Below are 18,548 nucleotides of genomic sequence, written 5' to 3'. Positions count from 1 at the left end.
GGGGAAGTTTAGTTTTAGCTGTTAGATGCCCAAGACAAGGTCTGGTCATTTGAGGCCACCTAAGTCTTTTTCTGAGAACAGTCAGAAGCCCCCTCCAGCTCAGGGGCCACAAAAGGTGGGGGAGGGTACAAATGAACTGGTGCCAATGGGCCGGTTTCCATTAATCACACGGCAACTCACAGCCCACATGGCAGTCTGCACACGGGTATTGCAAGTAACGATGTCTTTAGCTTTTGGTTTCTTTTCTTTTCTTTTTTCTTTTTTAGAACTACTTCCTAAAACTCTCAAAATGGTCAAAGATGCAGCTGCAAGAGTGGCCCAGCGCTCTGTCGCAAATGCTCACCTCTCCTCATAAACCACCAGGCCAACCACAACAGAAAAGGTTTCCAGTCCCCTAAAAAGACAAGTTTCCATTCACTGATGGATTCGTCCTTGCTCTGTTCAGTCCCCTTGGCCAGGATGAGTCACGGCAACCTTGGGGGATCTCCCCGGGGACTCGTCACCTTCTTTCTCCTAAGATTCGCCAACACTTAAAAGACAACCGTGCCTGCAATGTCCTGTCCCTCAGGCCCCAGTGCTGCCCAGTGCTAACAACTACGTTATCCTTCCTAACCAGAGCGCTTCAAGACAGAAGCCAAGTTCTCTGAGATGGAATCGGGGAAGAGCCTTCGCTCTGAACCTACCCCCCCCCTCCTCCCCACCCAGGATGCTTTTCTCTCCATCTTCCTCCTCAACCAGGAGCGTCCACCTCTGCAAACGGTCACCTGCTAATCTGGACTCTGATGCTGTGGTCATCTCGCCCTCTTTACAACTTTGAGGTAATCCCGTCCAAATGGCATGCAAATGGAGAGATTTTCAGACCCTTTTCCACATAGCGTTATTTATTCCAAAATGCTGAGCGTTACCAAAGCTGACCTCTCTCTGCTCCAGACAAGACCCAAGGTCAAGCGGGTTTCTGAGGGGATGCAATGAAATGAACGCAAGTGTCAAATCAGACGAGTCTGGATCTGAACCCCAGCTCCACAGATCACTGTGACCTTGGGCCTTACTTCCCCAGCCGGAGTGGGCGAATAAGGTTGCCGTTACCAAGCAGCCAACCGAGAAATCTCCCATAAACATTGGGCGAGTCTATCTCAGATTCGCCGTGACTGGGAGAGGAGGGCGTGGGGAGCCCGAGTTATTATATTCCTAGGATCCAGCCTTCCCTCCCCATCTGGCCACAAGTTCACATGAAAGGAGCCCAAGGAGCAGGTTGAGCCTGGTTAAAGTTGGCCCCAATTCAATGGCATCAGAGGACCTGTCCTCATGAGTCACCTCCAAACAAAATGGCAGCCAACGTCTTCTACCAGGTCCATTTCCTGGAACTGCCACATGGTCACAGCTCACTAGGTGTATAGGCTGTCCCAAAGTTTGGGAACCCCTTCTCTTTGCCCCACCCTAAGAGAAGAAAATGATGACAAGCACAAAGTCCCCAAGTCTACATTTCCAACGAGAGTCACAAATCAGAGTCCCTCTTCAGGGAAGATTGGGGCAGGGCAGCACGGTAAACAGGGGCTTTCCCACGTCTACTTCGCAGGCTCGTTTCCCATAAGGGGTGCCTAGATACTCATACCTGATATCGGCAGCCCCACTTCTGAGCTGGCAACCTCAGTTCTTGGGGCCCCCTCCCTGGCAGGCTGAGACTGCCAGACCTAACAGCAGACAACTGAGTTTCAGTTGCCACAGTGAAGGCTGGCAGCGCAGAGCACAGCTTGGTTCAAATCAAGAAATATTTCCCGAGTCCCCGCACATCTCAGGATGCAGAGACGAGCCGGCCGGGCGGCACGGTGGGCCTCCATTCACACCTCACCGGCGCCTTCCATGAGTTCACTCATCTACAAACGCCCCCGCTGAGCTGACTTTCTCATTCACTCTCATATCCCACAACAGTGCCTGGCACATAACTGGGGGGTGCAACAACTATTTGTTGAATTAGTGCATTAATTCTTGAGGCCCAACTTGAGGGACGTAGCCCCAGGCAACCTCCCTGAGGCCATGGAGGACCACAGCCCTCATGGACCACCACTTCCCACTGTGTTCCAGGCATACTGGCCTCCTTTCAACAAGTTCATTTCTGCCTCAGGGCTCTTGTACATGCTGGTCCCTCTGCCTGAAATACTCTTCATCCGGGTTTTCACAAGGCTACTACTGCCCTCTCATCTTTTAAGACTCAGCTCAAACCTTCTCTCGGAAGAAAGCTTTCCTGACGACCCAATCTAAAGCAGTGGCCTTCTCCCCACCCCAGCACTAACCCACTTGCAGTGTTCTTTTGCTCAGCCCACTTTTCTCTATCTATTGGTTGCTTTTTAATTTTTCTCTTTCCATTAAAGGAACCGCTTGGTCTTCTTCACCGCTCTTTTCCCAGTACTTAAAACCAGGCACACAGTACATGCTCAATAAACAGTCAATAAATGAATGGGCAGAAAATAGAAATAAATAGCATATTCAAGATGGAGAATGATTTGCACACTTTAAATGTCTTACAATTTTCTTTGGCAATTATAACTCAATAAAGATGTTTTTTAAAAAAAGGAAGATGGGAAAGGATTTAACAAGGCCCCCCAAAAATGGCCAGGTGGGAGAGGAAAGGCACAGAGACCAAAAAGGATTACAAAGAAAAAAAATGAGCTAGTCAACCAGGAGTACAAATTTTAAGAGATCATTCAAAAAACAGAAAATGGGGCTTCCCTGCTGGCGCAGTGGCTGAGAATCTGCCTGCCAATGCAGGGGACACAGGTTCAAGCCCTAGTCTGGGAGGATCCCACATGCCGCGGAGCAACTAGGCCCGTGAGCCACAACTACTGAGCCTGCGCGTCTGGAGCCCGTGCTCCGCAACAAGAGAGGCCGCGATAGTGAGAGGCCCGCGCACCGCGATGAAGAGTGGCCCCCGCTTGCCACAACTAGAGAAAGCCCTCGCACAGAAACAAAGATGCAACACAGCAAAAATAAATACATTAATTAATAAACTCCTACCCACAACATCTTCAAAAACAAAAAACAGAAAATGGAGGACAGTTTTGCAACTCCCATCACAAAAAATACCCATGCTCTTTGACCCGGTAATTCCATTCCTGGGAATTATCCCAAGGAAATGAATTCAGAATAGGAACAAAAATAAAGAGGTGCCTGTACAAAGATGACTCCAGTCACATTGTTTATAACAGCAGAAATCTGGAAACAACCAAAATGTCCAATAACAGGGGAAATGTTTTGGCAAATTACAGCATACCCAGATATCATGCAGCGATTAAAAGGGCCAAAAGGAAGATAACAGAGAAACAAGGACAAGTGTTCTAGAATAATACTAAGTGAGAGGAGGTTAAAAAAAATACTGAATCCCTTCTAAGTACCATGCAGCACACTTTCCGTATCTCAGTAACTCCTACAAGAGTCTAAAATAAACCTATTCTTATCCCCTTTAAACGAACAGGAAAACTGAGGTTCAGAGAGCTACGGAACTTGCCCCAGGTCACAGAGCTAGCAAGGAGGGGGTGACTGTGACCTTCTCCCCCCGCCCCCCAAGCCCAGGCACACCCTGAAGTCCTGATGCAGCCCTCAATGTCCTACTAAGTGCCCAAGACCATCCCTTCCCATAATGACATCATGACTGTGTTTGAGAGGCCGAATTCAAAGATCTGAAGCAGCTGGCCAAAAGCAACACGCTGAGAAACACTTGGGAGAATACAGCCCAAACAAAACAAAATGAAACAAACAGAAAGCAACAAAGAAAACCACGTCTGCTGGGGGCAAGAGACCACAGAAGAAAGAAATGTTAAGAGTGGAGGGCAAGACCAGGCTTCAGGAGGACTGAACAGAACCATGAAAAGAACCATGAAGGGCAAGGAAGCCCCTTCGTGGGTACTGGACCTCATTTTTAGGCCAGAATCGCAGAGATGAGGGTTTGCCAGGAGCTCCTTGGAGAGAGGGTCTGCCTGTGCTCGCCGACTCTCCTCCCAGGGCGCACACACCGTGGCGCTCAGTAAATGTTAGCTGAAATACACTCATCTCATGACGTGTGGATAAAGCAACAAGGAAAAGTAGAAGAGGAGGCGCTTCCCTGGTGGTGCAGTGGTTAAGAATCTGCCTGCCAATGCAGGGGACACGGGTGCAAGCCCTGGTCCAGGAAAATCCCACATGCCGTGGAGCAACTAGGCCAGTGAGCCACAACTACTGAGCCTGCGCTCTAGAGCCCATGAGCCACAACTACTGAGCCTGCATGCCACAACTACTGAAGCCCACGCACCTAGAGCCCGTGCTCCGCAGCAAAGAGTAGCTCCCGCTCGCCACAACTAGAGAAGGCCCGCTCGCAGCAACGAAGACCCAACGCAGCCAAAAATAAACAAATATTATAAATAAATTTATATTTAAAAAAAAGAAAGAAAAGTAGAAGAGGAGATACTAGAATATGGAGAAGAGTGGCCTGGAAGTCGGGCCTGTCGCAATGTGACTCTGTAGGGTCGGTCTCAGGCGGGGCTGTGGGAATAAGCAAGGCCGTGGACATTCCCTGACTCTGCCACGTGAGAACAGCTTTCGGTGCAGCAGGAGTGTCAGCTTACAGAACCAGATGACCTTCCCGTAATGTGTGGGCTGCCAGACGCCACAGTAAGCTTCAGGGGAAATTTAATTCTTTTTAGTTTTTAATTTTTTTAATTTATTTTTATTTATTTTTGGCTGCGTTGGGTCTTCGTTGCTGCGCACGGGCTTTCTCTCTAGTTGTGGCGAGCGGGGGCTACTCTTCGTTGCAGTGCACGGGCTTCTAACTGCGGTGGCTTCTCTCGTTGCGGAGCACGGGCTCTAGGTGCACGGGCTTCAGTAGCTGTGGCTCGTGGCAGGCTTAGTAGTTGTGGCTCAACAATGTACATGTTTGAACGTTTCCATAATAAAGTTTTTTTTAAAGATGAAAACTCAGACGCAGGCATTTCACCTAAGAATCACCAAGGGTCTGATGCAGGCTTTGGGACTTGCCCTCTGGAGCCAGACAAAAGCCCCGGGTCTTTAAAAAAAATTATTCTGTGCAAACAGATTTTCTAGGTGGATGAGGAGTTTGTAAATGCAAGTCAGGCTGTGCCAGTGGGTAATTAAAACGGTCTGGGTTCAAGTCACGGCTTAGTCTTTCCTTGGCTGTATGACTCTGGGCAAGTCACTCAACCTCTCTGCACCCTCAGTTTCTTCATCTGTAAAATGGGAATAACAGTAGAACCTTCCTCACGAGGTCGTTGCAAGGAGTAAATGTCACATAAGACTCCTAAGAAGGGGGCCAGGCATGGAGTAAGCTCTCGGGAAATGTCAGGTATTGCGACACATCTATTGAATAACATGTATAAATATTCATTTTGAAAACCACACATCCATTTGATCAGCTACCTGGGGAAAATGAAAAGGGGTGGACCCAGCCCCTATTTCTGAGCCCTCGGGCAGCAGTGTGGGAGCCGTGTGTCTGTCTAGTGTACCCGGAGTGGTCCCAGCCAGCCCAGGCCTCCACTGGCCAAGGAGCTAGAGAGAGCTCCTCCTTGTAAAAGCCGGCACCAGCAACAGGAAGTTGCTTCCTTTCCTTTCCATTCTGAGCCAGTATTTCCTTTTTTGTTTCAAAAAGCATTCCTCGCCTGCAGCCCAGCCCTTCCCCTGCCCTCCACAGCCCCAGGCTCAAACACACCCACAGACATTTGCATTTCTCCTGGACTGTTTGCTGCCACCATTGGGGTCAGGAGATTCCTGGCAGACCCTGAGCGAGTGTGCCCTTGGCACCGGGCTAACTGGCCAGTGGGGCCAGGAAGAGGTAGGACTCGAGGACTCCAGACATATAAACCTCTCTGGGTACGTCTTCCTCATCTTGTTGGGAGGATTAAGTGAAATCTGTCTCTAAGTGGGTAGTGTGGTACCCAGGACACAATCTGTCTCCCTTTGGAAAATACCTCCCTTGACAAAAGGCAACTTTGCACAGCTAGATAAGTGTATGGGGTCACTAGCCTCTCCTCAACCTACCCAATTTTAACTGGAACCTCAAATGGAACCTCAGTATCATAAAAAAAACAGTAGTTGAAACTACACCTACCATTTCTTGTCTCTTCCCTGTTCATGTTTTCCCAACTGTGTTCAGGGGAGAGAAGATGCCCTGGACAAGTAAGTTTGGGAATCCTTGCTGCAGGACTTCTCAGAGCCTTTAAAACACTAATCTTCATCTTCAGGAATCACCAGGAGGAAAATAGCTGACGCAGCTACTTGAAGCTTTCTTTCACAAGAGCATCTTGCAGAATACAGTATAAGAAAGGCTGCAAGTCCTTTCAAGGGTCCCAGACTGGGAGGAAGGGATCGTGCCCCATGCATGAGAACACTCAGGTCACTTTTTAAATACGACCTGTAACTTTCTTTTTCTGGCCAGCAAAACTCTGCATACCATGAATGAAGCTGGTTCTGCTAATCCATAACAAAACCCAACCCAAATGAATTGGCTCAACTGGGACTCAATACCTCCAGGTGCCTTGTCAAAGAAAAGCTCCACCACTCTCTAAGCAGCTTATCTCACCAGCTTTGCAGAAAGCAAAACCCTCATGATCAATATATTGCAGATTCATGTCCACAGTTTATGCTGTATGAAAAGTTATTTTTCCTAACCATGGCTGGTCTATTCCACATAATGCATTATGCTTTCTCCCTTGGCCGTGTTTTAAATTTTAAGCACAACCCTTAATTCATTCTTGCAATTATTCTGAAGGTGGAAAAATGAAAGGGGGGGAGAAAAACGGCAAGCAAACAGGATGACTTCAGCTCCGTTATTTTCAAAGGCAATCCGCCCAGTTAAAGCACACAGTTGCCCACCAAGGCCAGGATGACAGAGAAATATAGATATATATAAATATATAGGTTTTGTATGTGGCGGCAGTTTGAATTAAAACTTCTTCAATGCAGATGAGAAACAATCGTTAACTGGGAGTAAATGACAAAGCATTTTTGATCCCAACATCTGTCCCCAGGGTATGGCTCTGCATCCCCACCTGGGGTCTGGAACAGGGGAGAATGTCATATGGGCACAAAGACATTGGATTAAAAGGCTGTATATTCTGGAAGCAAATGGTAAACACTGTATAATATCATGGTATCAAATGTAAAATCGGCACAAATTTAGGACATAAACCCAACCCTTATAGGAGAAAATGTTCACCCACCCAAGTCCCAGAGGATCTTTCACTGGAAGGATGAGAAGCCCTTGTAGGTACAGTCAGGTCAGGTTCAAAGACTCGGACAGGCCACCTGGGCTGAGCCAGCCCACTGGGCAAGCTGGCTTTCAAAAAAGGCCCCACCCACTGGACACCCCAGACTGCTCCCCAAGAATCTCTCCAGTCCCCAGGGTCCCTAAGACACTGAGATGGGGCTGGGAAAACAAACCCATTTGCTTCCTCCTGCAGGAAGCGTCTTGAGGCTGAGGACCCCCTCCCCCTGCCCCCAAAATAGGAGAGTGGGATAGCAGCCTGCCGTTTTGCCGTTGGTCAAGGTGGTATAATGTCTCACTCCAGGGCGTGACTCCCCACTCAGGGCTCCTTTATAAGCACCTGTCTCTCCTCCACTCTTTGTTTTGTTCAGGTTCATAACCTAATATGTGTTCCTGGCAAGTCACTTCCCCTTTGGGCGCTGTTTCCTCACCTGCGGATGAGAGGGCTGGACCAGATGAGAATTCCAAGACCTTAGTAGCCCACTTACCTTAGGAACCCATGACTCTGTTAAATCAACCCCAAAGCCAAGGTACCCCAAATAGCGCTCTGATCAATATTTTGTGGTCGGTGATGAATCCGAGCTTACAGTTCACTGAGATGCCTTTCATGAGCCTCAGGTGATGAAAACTTCACCATATGGCTGTGCACTGCCCAGAAGTGACCAGTCCCTGGACACAGAGCCCTGACATCCAGCCCCCGCTTTGCTGCATGGGAGTAAGGAAAGACCCCTTTTCTAAATGGTCAGTCCAGGCCCCCCCGCCCCTTGCCACGGGTAACCACAAAACTAGAATCCATAATCCTTGACCAAGAACCCAGAACCGCAGCCACGGGGCCCACGTCCTGTCTCCTGTTCACACACCTCGCCCTCAAGGTGGACACAGATCAGTGGCAAAGGGCTAAACGCATGAAGGCTGCCATTTTGAAAATCCTGGCACTCCTGCTGGGGAGCGGGGTGGGGGAGACATATCAGGCCCTAAAGATTTCAAAGAATAGGGCTGCTGTTAAATGTGTTAATACAATTTGACCCAGCAAATTCCACTTCCAGGAATGCATTCATGCACTCACTGCAGCAAGGTTTATAACAGCGAGACATGGAAACACCCTGAAAGGCTGACAAGTGGGGACAGGTTCAATGAATTTATGATATGACCACACGATGCAGCCACCACCAGTGATGGTGTATATCTGTGGGTACTGGTGCAGACAGAAGACGTTTACAAGGCAGTGAGCACGGTGAGCTCCACGAATACATTCACGTACTTTTTTTTTTTTTTTAATTTGGCCGTGCCGCGTCTTAGCTGCAGCGTGCATGTGGGATCTAGTTCCCTGATCAGGGATGGAACCTGGTTCCCCTGCATTGGGAGCATGGAGTCTTATCCACTAGACCGCCAGGGAAGTCCCCATCCATCTACATTTGTATGCAAATGCAGAGGATAAAAACACTAGAAGAATTTATATAGCCAAATGTTAACAAGAATTAACTCTGAGAGGTGGCATTATGGGGGGTTTTTATTTTTATTCAACTGAATTTTCTTTTTAATAGTGAGCACATATCATTACGTGTCTTTTAAGATATTTTAATACAACTGGAAAGTTAAAGAATGTAGTGCTTACCAGAGGAATTACACATAGACGATAAGGCAGGTATCCATTAAAACAATTATGAGTAAGATGATCTCTAGACAGCTTCTCATTTCTCAGAATGAGACCAACACAGAGCGATTGCATCACAGTTCGCCGACAGGGACCCATCTTTGAGGATGTGCTGGCCTGCACTTTAGGGAAGCGGCCCCCAGCCCGAGCTCAGAGGCTGCACAGCCTGGCGTGGCCACCAGAAGGCCCGGTCATCTGGAACTAACCCACCAAGTGGCCCTGGGCCAGCCCTTTTTGTTACCGGCCACTTCCTTGGGCTCAGCCGTCACAACCCTGACCAGAAACCGTCCCCTCCACTATGGTTTCTAGAAGCTGTTGCGAAGTTCAGAACATGAGTACCGAAGACCAGTCAACGCAGGTTGCACCATCTACTAACTCAGTCTCTCAATCCCTCTGAGCCGCAATGTCCTTAACCGCAGAATGGGGAGAAAACCTCACAGGGTCCATGTGAGGGTTAAATGGGGAACATATGCCAAAAGCCTAGCACAGAACAGGCGACCGAGAGGGTTCCTCGTTCCACGTCTGCCCTCGCTATGCTCGAAGGGCCTTCCCGTGACCCCGAATGCACCTCTACTCAGCTTTCCCTTTGAACTGAATGTAGAAAAAGATTCCAATCAGCCTATTCTGAAAGGATGTCCTTTTTAAAAAGCATAGCCGAGAGAGACTTGACCACAGGTATTGTTACTTCCCACCACCAGCACAACCACTGCAGACACTGCCACCAAGGATCAGGGCCTTCGCCGTCCCTCTCGGGATCACACTGGCCAGGCAGGTCCAGAATACTTGTGGTGGGGAATGCGGCTTTCCTGGATCTTGAGCTAACCTGGCGTGGAAGGAGGCATTCCCATCACTGTCCCCAGGCAGCAAACCAGAGGCCTCCTGGCACTCAGGCTAACCTGGGCTGCAGATCTGATAAGGCCTCCCTCCAGCGCCCCGCAGGCCTCCCCAGTCTTGGGAACTACAGGTCCCTCTCCAGACTGCCTCCGAGGATCGCCGGTGGCAAGTTTCACCAGGAAAAAAATTGCCAAGGCGAAAGCAGACACCAAGGGAAACAGTGCCCCAGCTCTGGCTCCCTCCGGGGACAGCTGGAGTGAAAGCCTTCAGCAGGAGGTTAAAACTACGGGGTAGAGCAAAAGCAGAGACAAGCCCCACTCCGAGGCAGGGGCTGGGTGGGGAGAGGGAACCCAGGCTTCACTCTCATTTCTGCCAGGGGCGTGTGATGTGGGACAAGTCGCCAGCAAGACTCTGGGAGTATTTCCCAGAAAAGCAGGAGTTGGACTGGACAACCGTCCGGTCATATTCCCAATTCCAAACCGCTCTCAGCAGGCCGTGGTACTGGAGTCACTACTGTTCGCCTGTCTGCCTCCCCCATTGGACTGAAAGCATCCCCAAACACCGGGAAAGCATCCTACCTACCTCAGAATCCTTGCCAGGGTGGTGGCCGTGAGCAGCTCATCAGGCAAATCAGTAATAACTGCAGGTTTGTTGAGTGAATGCACGTCCACGCATGCCCCGAGTACTTGCTCTGTGAGGACCCATGGCACCCCTCTCCTTTCCCAGCACTTCCACCATCCAGGTGCTCCGAGGGGCAGGGGAGAGCACCACAGGGAGAGCTCAGGCCCTCCACACCACAGGGCTCTGACCTCTGCCACAGCAGAGCTGAGCAAAGGTCGAGGCCCTTTGGGGACCCCTTTCTCTAGGCCAGCTTGCTTAGGAGGGACTTTTCTCCATAAGAGCACCAGACGGGAAGACTCGGTGTGGCAAGGCCTGTCTCTGGAAAGTACCAGGAGGCTGGCAGGATAAGGCAAAGTTACAGGGCCCACAAAACGTGCATCTTCGTGAGGCACCACTATCTCCCCACTGCCCGGCACAGACTCGGCCCCAAGAGGATGAGCAAATGAGGGAATGAACTGGCGTGGGGCTCCAGGCCCAGCTGTGAGGCCAGCCGGGTACCCCTGTGTGAGCACATCTGGGGAACGAGAACATTCCACCTTGCCTCGGTGGAGTTCTCAGGGCCTGATGGACATAGGGCAGCAGGTTCTGCTGGGATGCAGTGGCCTCCCAACCTCTGTTTACAGATTCAGACCCTGGGCTCAGATTTTATCCCCCTCCGCTTCTCATGTCGAGAGAAAAAAATACACGTGTGATGAAGGTTGATGGATTTCCAGGAAATCTTCGGAGACTGAGAAGGGTCCAGCACACTGACCGGCAGGTGGGAGGCAGACATTACACCCTGGCTCCTCCCACTCTTTTGGATCCAAGCTGGACCACTGCGTGGAGGAGGGAGGGGCAGCCGGACACGCTGACCCCCAGACATCACCCGACCTACAATCAGGCACCAGCAGTGGGGCCAGAGGTCTGGGGCTTCCCGAGGCACCTCACTGAGCGCTTACTCAGTGAGGACCAGGGTGGGCTGGGGCTCCTCAGATTCTGTAAGTCTGGCGGGCTTGCGTAAGCCAAGCCCTCCGGTCAGCCCCTTCTTCAAAAGCCAGGAATCGAATGTTGCAAGTCCTGTCTCTGGGGGCCCTGGCCTGGAATGTGAGAGGAGCCTGCAGAACAGGAAAGAAAGCCAGAATGGACACCACCACGACCCTGCCTGGCCTCAGCACAGGCTGCTGGGATTGGTTCCTGGCTTGTCTCACCCACCTCTAGGAAATAAGAGCAAGGTGTCAAAGTGCCTTCCCCTAAATGTGGCCTGTGGCGTGAATGCATTGGACCCTCAGGAGGAAAGTTCACGGGCAGAATCTCTTGGTAGAAAGCATGCGGACTTACAGACTCACGACAAGGTTGCGGGTTTAAGTAGACTCATGCCCATTTTACAGACGGGAAAGCCTGAGATTCAGAAGTCATGGGACTTGACCAAGGTCAGACAGATAGAACCAGGACCAGATTTCCAAGCCATGGGCTTTCCGCCTGCCACACTGCCCCAAAGGTCAGGATTCTTTGAGTAATAAACTTTCCCCTATTTTATCAGTCTGGTAAATCTGGATTTTTAGAACAATTCTTAATCATGGATATTCTTACACAGTGGCGTGCATAACAAACATCTGATTCAACCCAACTGAGGCCCCTTCACTAAACCACAGAATTTAGAGCCGCGAGAGCCCGCAGAGACCCACTCCAATCCCCCTGTTCAAGTAAGGAGGCTGAGGCCTAGGGAACTAGATCCTGGGGTATAACGTCCCATTCCCCCAAACAGCCCACGTCCTGCCTTTTCAGGGAGTAGGGTGGACCTGAACCTACAGCAGAGTGGAGAGCACAGGGAGCTGGGTACTCGTTCCCGTTCCCACTGCAAATCCCCTTTGGACCTTTGGATGGGTTTCTGGCGGCCAGAGCCGACCATCCAGTAAACACTCAGAAGGGCGGCTACCAGATAAACCAGGTCAGAGACCTAAATAAGGCGATGCTCTGGAGTGTCCTGATGCCACACCTTGGTAAAAATGAGAGACTTTGGAAGGCAGGGTACAGAGAAGGCAAGGCGCCATTTCCAGAGAAAGAGCCGCACTTTTTCTCCCGGGTCCAATCTGCAAACCAAGAGCACTTCAGAGCAACGCGGGGAGAATCCGAGAGAGGCCAACAGAGAACGTCCTCTCATCCCAACAACATAGCGTCCAACAAGACACATGCTGCCGGACAACGACCCCTCCTCCCAGAACGAAGCCACACAGGCCCCCTATTGTGTCGGTTTAAAAACTGAACTTAGCTGGGCAAACACACCCGGCTATGTTCAAGAAACCAGTTTCTCTCGCCACTTGGAAAACAGCACCATGCATGCAGGAGGGACTGGGGCGGCGGGGGGGGGGGGGGGGGAGGACAGGGGGTTGCTGGTTGGTTTGTTTTTTAAGTAAAACCCTGGTCGAAACGGCTATAGCGACTGTAACAAAAATAATAACAGCCAGCGCTGATTAGATGCTTCCCGTGTCCCTGGTTTTGTAGCTTTTAAGAAAATAAAACTGAAGGACAGAAGTCACTCCCAAGGGGACTTCCCTGATGGCGCAGTGGCTAAGAATCCACCTGCCAATGCATGGGACATGGGTTCCAGACCTGGTCCAGGAAGATCCCACATCCTGCAGAGTAACTAAGCCCGTATGTCAGAACTACTGAGCCTGCGCTCTAGAGCCCACAAGTCACAACTACTGAAGCCCGTGCGCCTAGAGCCCGTGCTCCCCAACAAGAGAAGCTACTGCAATGCGAAGCCCAAAGGGTAGCCCCCGCTCGCCACAACTAGAGAAAGCCCGCGCGCAGCAATGAGGACCCAACACAGCCAAAAATAAATTAATTCATAAAAAAGAAGTCACTCTCGAGCATTTTGGATCAAACAGGGATTCAGGCTTGTGGTGTGCACAGAGGACTGGGTCTTGTAATGACTGCCACAAATCACCCGCTGGCCCTATGACTGCTAGCAGAGGCAATCAGCAGTAAGAGGGTGTGGAGGGTGTAGGACGAGGAGTTAAGGTTCTAATAAAACAAAACATCTCCAGATGTGCAGCAGGCCAGATGTGTCAGTGCAAGGTGGAAAGAGGCAGAGCAGCTACTAAGTGGTGCCTGGAATCTCACAGTCTTCCCAGCCTCTGGACGAAAGCAAGTTGGGAATGCACTAGTTTCCCTCTATTATGTATGGGGGAGGGGGAGACTCCCCCTTCTGAGAACCCAACAACCCTTTTGGTTGATTCTTTCAAATCCTTTTAATACGGCACTTCGCAGCTATAATTTGAGACAGTAGGGCCTGCATCTTATTTCTTCTTTACACTGGAGGCTGTCTCCACCAGAAAACCCCTTAAATAGTGTCATCTTCCCATCAAAGCCTTTGGTCCTCAGCATAATTGTTCCTAAACCAAAGTCCAATAGCGGGGGGGGGGGGGGGGGGCGGGGGGGTGTCGGTGGGTAGAGCAGTGAAATGCTGTGGCAGTGTGAAAGAGAAGCACCCAACGTCTGAAAGGCAAAAATGCAGTTTCATCAAACACTGATAAGCGGCAGACAAGAACCTGGAGAAGAGCAAAGGAAGAGACAAGACAAAGTCTGGGGCGTGAGGGGAAGGCAGAGAACGACGGGCCTGCGCTCACACTTCAGGGGGACCTCCTCCCGCCCAGTCACCCCGGCCCACAGCTGCTGGGCTCAGTCACCCAGGGAAAAGTCCAGCACGTGACTCAGTGGGAGAATGAGTCCTGCGGCCGAGCGAGCTAGAAATGGGGTGGGGGCGGAGGGGGAGCGGCAGGGGATGTCCGTGCACCGCCCATCCCGCCCGCGGGCTCCTCCAGCCTCCCTCCCAGGTCCCACTACGCCCCTCCCCCCAAATCCCGCCCAAGGTGAGGGGCTGGTCCCGGGTCCTCCGGCCGACGCAAAGGAGGTGACCGGGCTCAAGGATGCAACTGAGGAAGGAGTGACCTGGAGCAGCGAGGGAGGCGCTGGGGCGCTTCCCGGGCTACCGACTCCTGCCTCCTCAGACCCAGCGCGGGCCCCCGTTTCTCCGGCGCCGCGGCCCCTTACCTCCAGGGTCCGTATCTCCTGCTGGGTGAGGTCGTTGGACACGGCGCACTTCGTGCGCAGCCCGCGCAGGCTACCGATGGAGATGTCGATGAGCTTCTGGAGCTGCCCGCACTGCTGCAGCGCCCGGCTGGCCGCGGCCCCGGCGCCCCCATCTGGGGCCGCCGCGTCCCCCCCGCCGCCGCCCTCCTTCTTCTCTCCCATCGCCGCCGCGCGCAGCGCCGCTCTATCCATGCCTCGGCATCGGGGCCGCGGGGTGGCCGAGGCGGGGAGCCCGGGGGCGCGGGCGCCTCGGAAGGGAATCCCTGAGCCGGGAGGGCTGGCCGAGGAGCGCCCCTCGACGCTGCCGGAGCCAGGACGCAAGCCCGCCGGCCGCCGAGCCCGCCTCTCCCTCCCGCCCAGCCGCGGCGGCAAAGCGAAAGCCGCGGCGACCCGACGGCTGAGGCTCCCGGAGCCTTTAAGTGGCAGCGGGGGCTGGGTCAGAGCAGCTGGGCATGCTGGGACTTGTAGTCCGCGCCGCGCACCTGCCGCCGCCCGCGCCCTCGGGGTCCCCGCCGGCTCCAGCGCCCCTAGGTCCCGGCCTTCCCTTCCGCTGTGGGTACAGGCTGTGCGGGAGCGCCCCGCCTCTGCGCCCCGGCAGTGGCTGCTCCGCGCCAGCTCCTCCCCCGGCGCCCGAAGCCTGGGGAGCCGCATCTCCCCGCCCACCCCCGCCTCCTCCCCATCCCTCCTCCGGGCTGGGGACTTCCCGCGACCCCCCGGATGGGGCGAGGTAGGAGCCGGCGGCCCTTTGGACGGGAGGGAGGTTCGCCTCCTGCAATTCCTCGACCGCAGCGGAACACTGGAAGACGGAGACAGTGGAGGTTTCAGAATTACTGTGTGGGTTTAGGGGCCGCCATCTAGTGGGAAGGGGCCTAAGGTACTTGTCCTGTAGGTGGTTCGCAAATTACTGGACTCCCGAGTGTCTACGCCAGAGGAAAGGCACAGGCTTGGAAAGACGTAGGGCTTTCTTCTAGATGCTATTTACCCACCAATATAAGGGTCCCATCCCTCCGCCACCTCAACCTAGCAGGCCAGCCCAGACGCTTGGGGTGACCCCTTGATTTGTCGTGCGTTTGGGAGCGCTCTGGAGCAAACCGACGGGTTCAGACAGTCTCTACCACTGCCTAGCTGTGACTTTAGGCAAAGTTGGCTCACCTCTGAGTGTCTGAGTTTCCCCACCAGTCAAAATGGAGTGATAATAGTAGCTATCTGATAGGGTTCACGGGAAGAATGAGTTAATGTGTGTACAGCACCTAGATTGATTACTGCTACGTGTAGGCACTAGGTAAAATGTTAGCAATTGTTACTATTCAACCTCAGACCTCCTAAGCATGTCTCCACACCTGAGCAGTGGGCATGGGTGAAATACTGATCCTGGACTGGTAGTTGTCTGTGCCTTTTTGTGCCTCCTAACTCAGCATTCCATCCCCACCCCATCCCTCACCCTCCCCTCCCACCTCCTGCCACTTCCCCTGAGCTCTATTATCTGCCTAAACTGAATAGACAAGACTCTGATCAAAGGTCCCACACATCCATACTTCCAACATCTGCCAACCAGAAGAAATCTCTCTCCTAAGCTCCTTGGCTGCAGAAGCGGCTGGCTAATTTATCTTGGTATCCTCTTCACAGAGCCAAATACAGAGCATGGCACACAGCAGGGGCTCCATAAAGCTGTGCAATCCAATTCATGAGTTCTTAGGACAGGTCCTATGCCCTGAAAGAGAAACTGTGTAACAGTGGCTCTCAGGCTTGAGAGTGGATCAAAACGTCCTGGAGGGCTTGTTCATCCACGGAATGATGAACCCCACTCACAGAGGGTCCCACTCAGTAGGTTGAGGATGAGGCTGGAGAATTTGCATTCTGACAGGTTCTCAGGTGATGCTGATGCTGCTGGTCTGGGGGCTGAACTTTGAGAATCTTTGGCACAGAGAGAGGTCACAGAACAGGAGAACTATCTCGAGGGACCATCCATAACGAGGCTGCAGCCTGGTTGGTTCAGAACCTCTGTTTGTTCAGCAGCCAGAGCCGCCAGGCTTGAGTGACCGTCTCACTCTAGTCAATTCACAAGAGATTTCCTGATAGACGCCTACTCTGCAGTTACGGCAAGCTTGTAACTGGGGCCTGGTCAACACATTTTTCTGCAGGGCCACTTTACGTGGAAGCCATATCCTGCGAAGGGCCACTGCCAGCCTGTGGCATCCACACCTACCCATGCCGTTACGGCAGTGGTGTCAGGGCTGGAGACTGGACAAGCCCCAGATCCCTGGCTACACTCCCGCCAGGGCATGCAGCCGGTCCCTCTTCTGTGGACAGAATCTTCCTTCTGGTTGGTGGAGAGCATTCAGTGAGCCGCAGCTTGCCTTCCCACTTCATCTCAGATGCACTCCATCCTTCTCAACTGGGTTTGGGTGGGCCACCCGTTCACAGAACTGCCTCTTAGAGATACAGAAAGTGAGGATTTTAAAATAATCCCTTCGTTCATCCTTTTAACATTCCGTAAGTATTCATTAAGTGTCTACTTAAGTGGCAGGCCCCGTTTTGAGCTCTGGGAAACAGTAGTGAACAAAACAAAGACCCTTACCCTCCAGGAATTTATATTCTGGTGTGAGAAGACAGAAAATAAATAAAGAGAGTGCACAGTGGGTTAGGGGGTAACAGGTGCTGTGCACAGCATAGAGCCTGGAAGGGGACCGGGAGGGTGACGTTTCAGAGCTGTTTTAGAGACTGGGGTTCTCAGAGTGGTCTCTGAATGACTGTATGACCTTGGGCAAGTCTGCTGACTCATAGCCCTGGTCCTCACTTGCAAGATGGAGATCATATGTTGTGAGGATGAACAGAGATAGTTATGCAAATGATGGTCACAAAGTAAGCGTTCCACATACTTATTTTTATTTATTCAGTAAATAAATTCATCATAAATTCCTTCCCCACCTTCCAGAGTGAGTCTCCTCTAGTGAGATGAATTCATCTATCAAGTGATGATTCTTAGGTTTGGCTTCAGCTCTTGAGACTTTTTCTGCGACACCCTCAGTACAGAAAGTTCGCCTCTTCCTTCCTCCCTCCCCTCTGCTTCAGGCACCTCTGTTAGCATCACTGTAAGTTTCTCCAGCTTGGACTCCCCTACCTGCATCTCAACACCCCAGCAGCCACACGAGCACATTCATGAATAGACCCACAAACGTGAAAAACCAAGTTTTTATTCGTGTGAAACAAATGTGAGAATGAAGACAGGTAACTAACAAGTGAACAGGTAACTAACAATACAACTATATTGCCAAAATAAATTCACAGAATGATAAGTGCTATGAAGGGGGAAAAAAGCAAATAGTGATAGCAAATTCCCAGGGGATGAGGTGCTTCATCGGATGAAGTGGTCAAAGAAGTACTGTCTAACTGATCATTGAACTAAGATCTAAATAAAGAAAAGAAGCCAGCCATCTGGAGCTCTCGGAAAGGGGCATTCTAGGCAATGGGAACACCACGTGCAAAGGCCCTGAGGCAGGAGCAAGTTGGCACACTCCAGGAACAGAATGAAGGCCGGCCAGTGTTGCTACAGCGTGATGCAAGAGAAAAAACAGGGGTTGGAGATGACGTGGGAATGCTGGGCAGAGGCCAGATAACTTAGGACGTGGACAGGAAGTTTGGATTTTTCTCTAAGTCTTTGTTAGTCCTAATGTGGTCCAAGATTGCTGCATCGCCTGGGAGCTTGTTAGAAATGCAGTCTCAAGCCCCACCCCATATCAACTGAATCGCAACCTGGATTTTAGCAAGGTCTCCACGTAACTTGAATGTATTTTAAATTTTTGGAAGCATAGCTCTCTAAGTACACGGAAAGAAAACCACGTTCCTTGCGAAGTGTTTTAAAAGATTCCTCTGGGGAGTTCCCCGGTGGCCTAGTGATTGGGATCCGGGATTTCCCTGCCGTGGCCCGGGTTTAATCCCTGGTTGGGGAACTAAGATCCCGCAAGCCCTTGGTGCAGCCAAAAGAAATAAAAGATTCCTCTGGCCAACACAAGGAGAGTGGATATGGTAAAGAGGCAGGGTCAGAAGCAGAGATGCTGGATTTGAGACTGCTGCAGGGGCCCAGGTGAGCTGCAGGGGGAGGAGGGGGAATGGAGGACACGT

General features: G+C 51.7%; 1 protein-coding gene across 1 annotated transcript in view; it reads right to left on the bottom strand.

Moving 5' to 3' along the window:
• KSR1 (kinase suppressor of ras 1) overlaps window positions 1-14,763 on the bottom strand; it is a 148,177-nt gene extending 133,414 nt beyond the window's left edge. The window contains exon 1 of the mRNA XM_059998060.1: window positions 14,388-14,763. Coding sequence (XP_059854043.1) covers window positions 14,388-14,618 — 231 coding nt within the window. The 5' untranslated portion in view covers window positions 14,619-14,763. The remainder of the gene's footprint in view (window positions 1-14,387) is intronic.
• Between the last annotated feature and the right edge of the window lie 3,785 nt (window positions 14,764-18,548).

This window comes from Delphinus delphis, chromosome 19 (genome assembly GCF_949987515.2).
Source record: "Delphinus delphis chromosome 19, mDelDel1.2, whole genome shotgun sequence".
Classification (NCBI taxonomy): Eukaryota; Metazoa; Chordata; class Mammalia; order Artiodactyla; family Delphinidae; genus Delphinus; species Delphinus delphis.
This window is presented reverse-complemented; position numbering and strand designations above follow the sequence as displayed.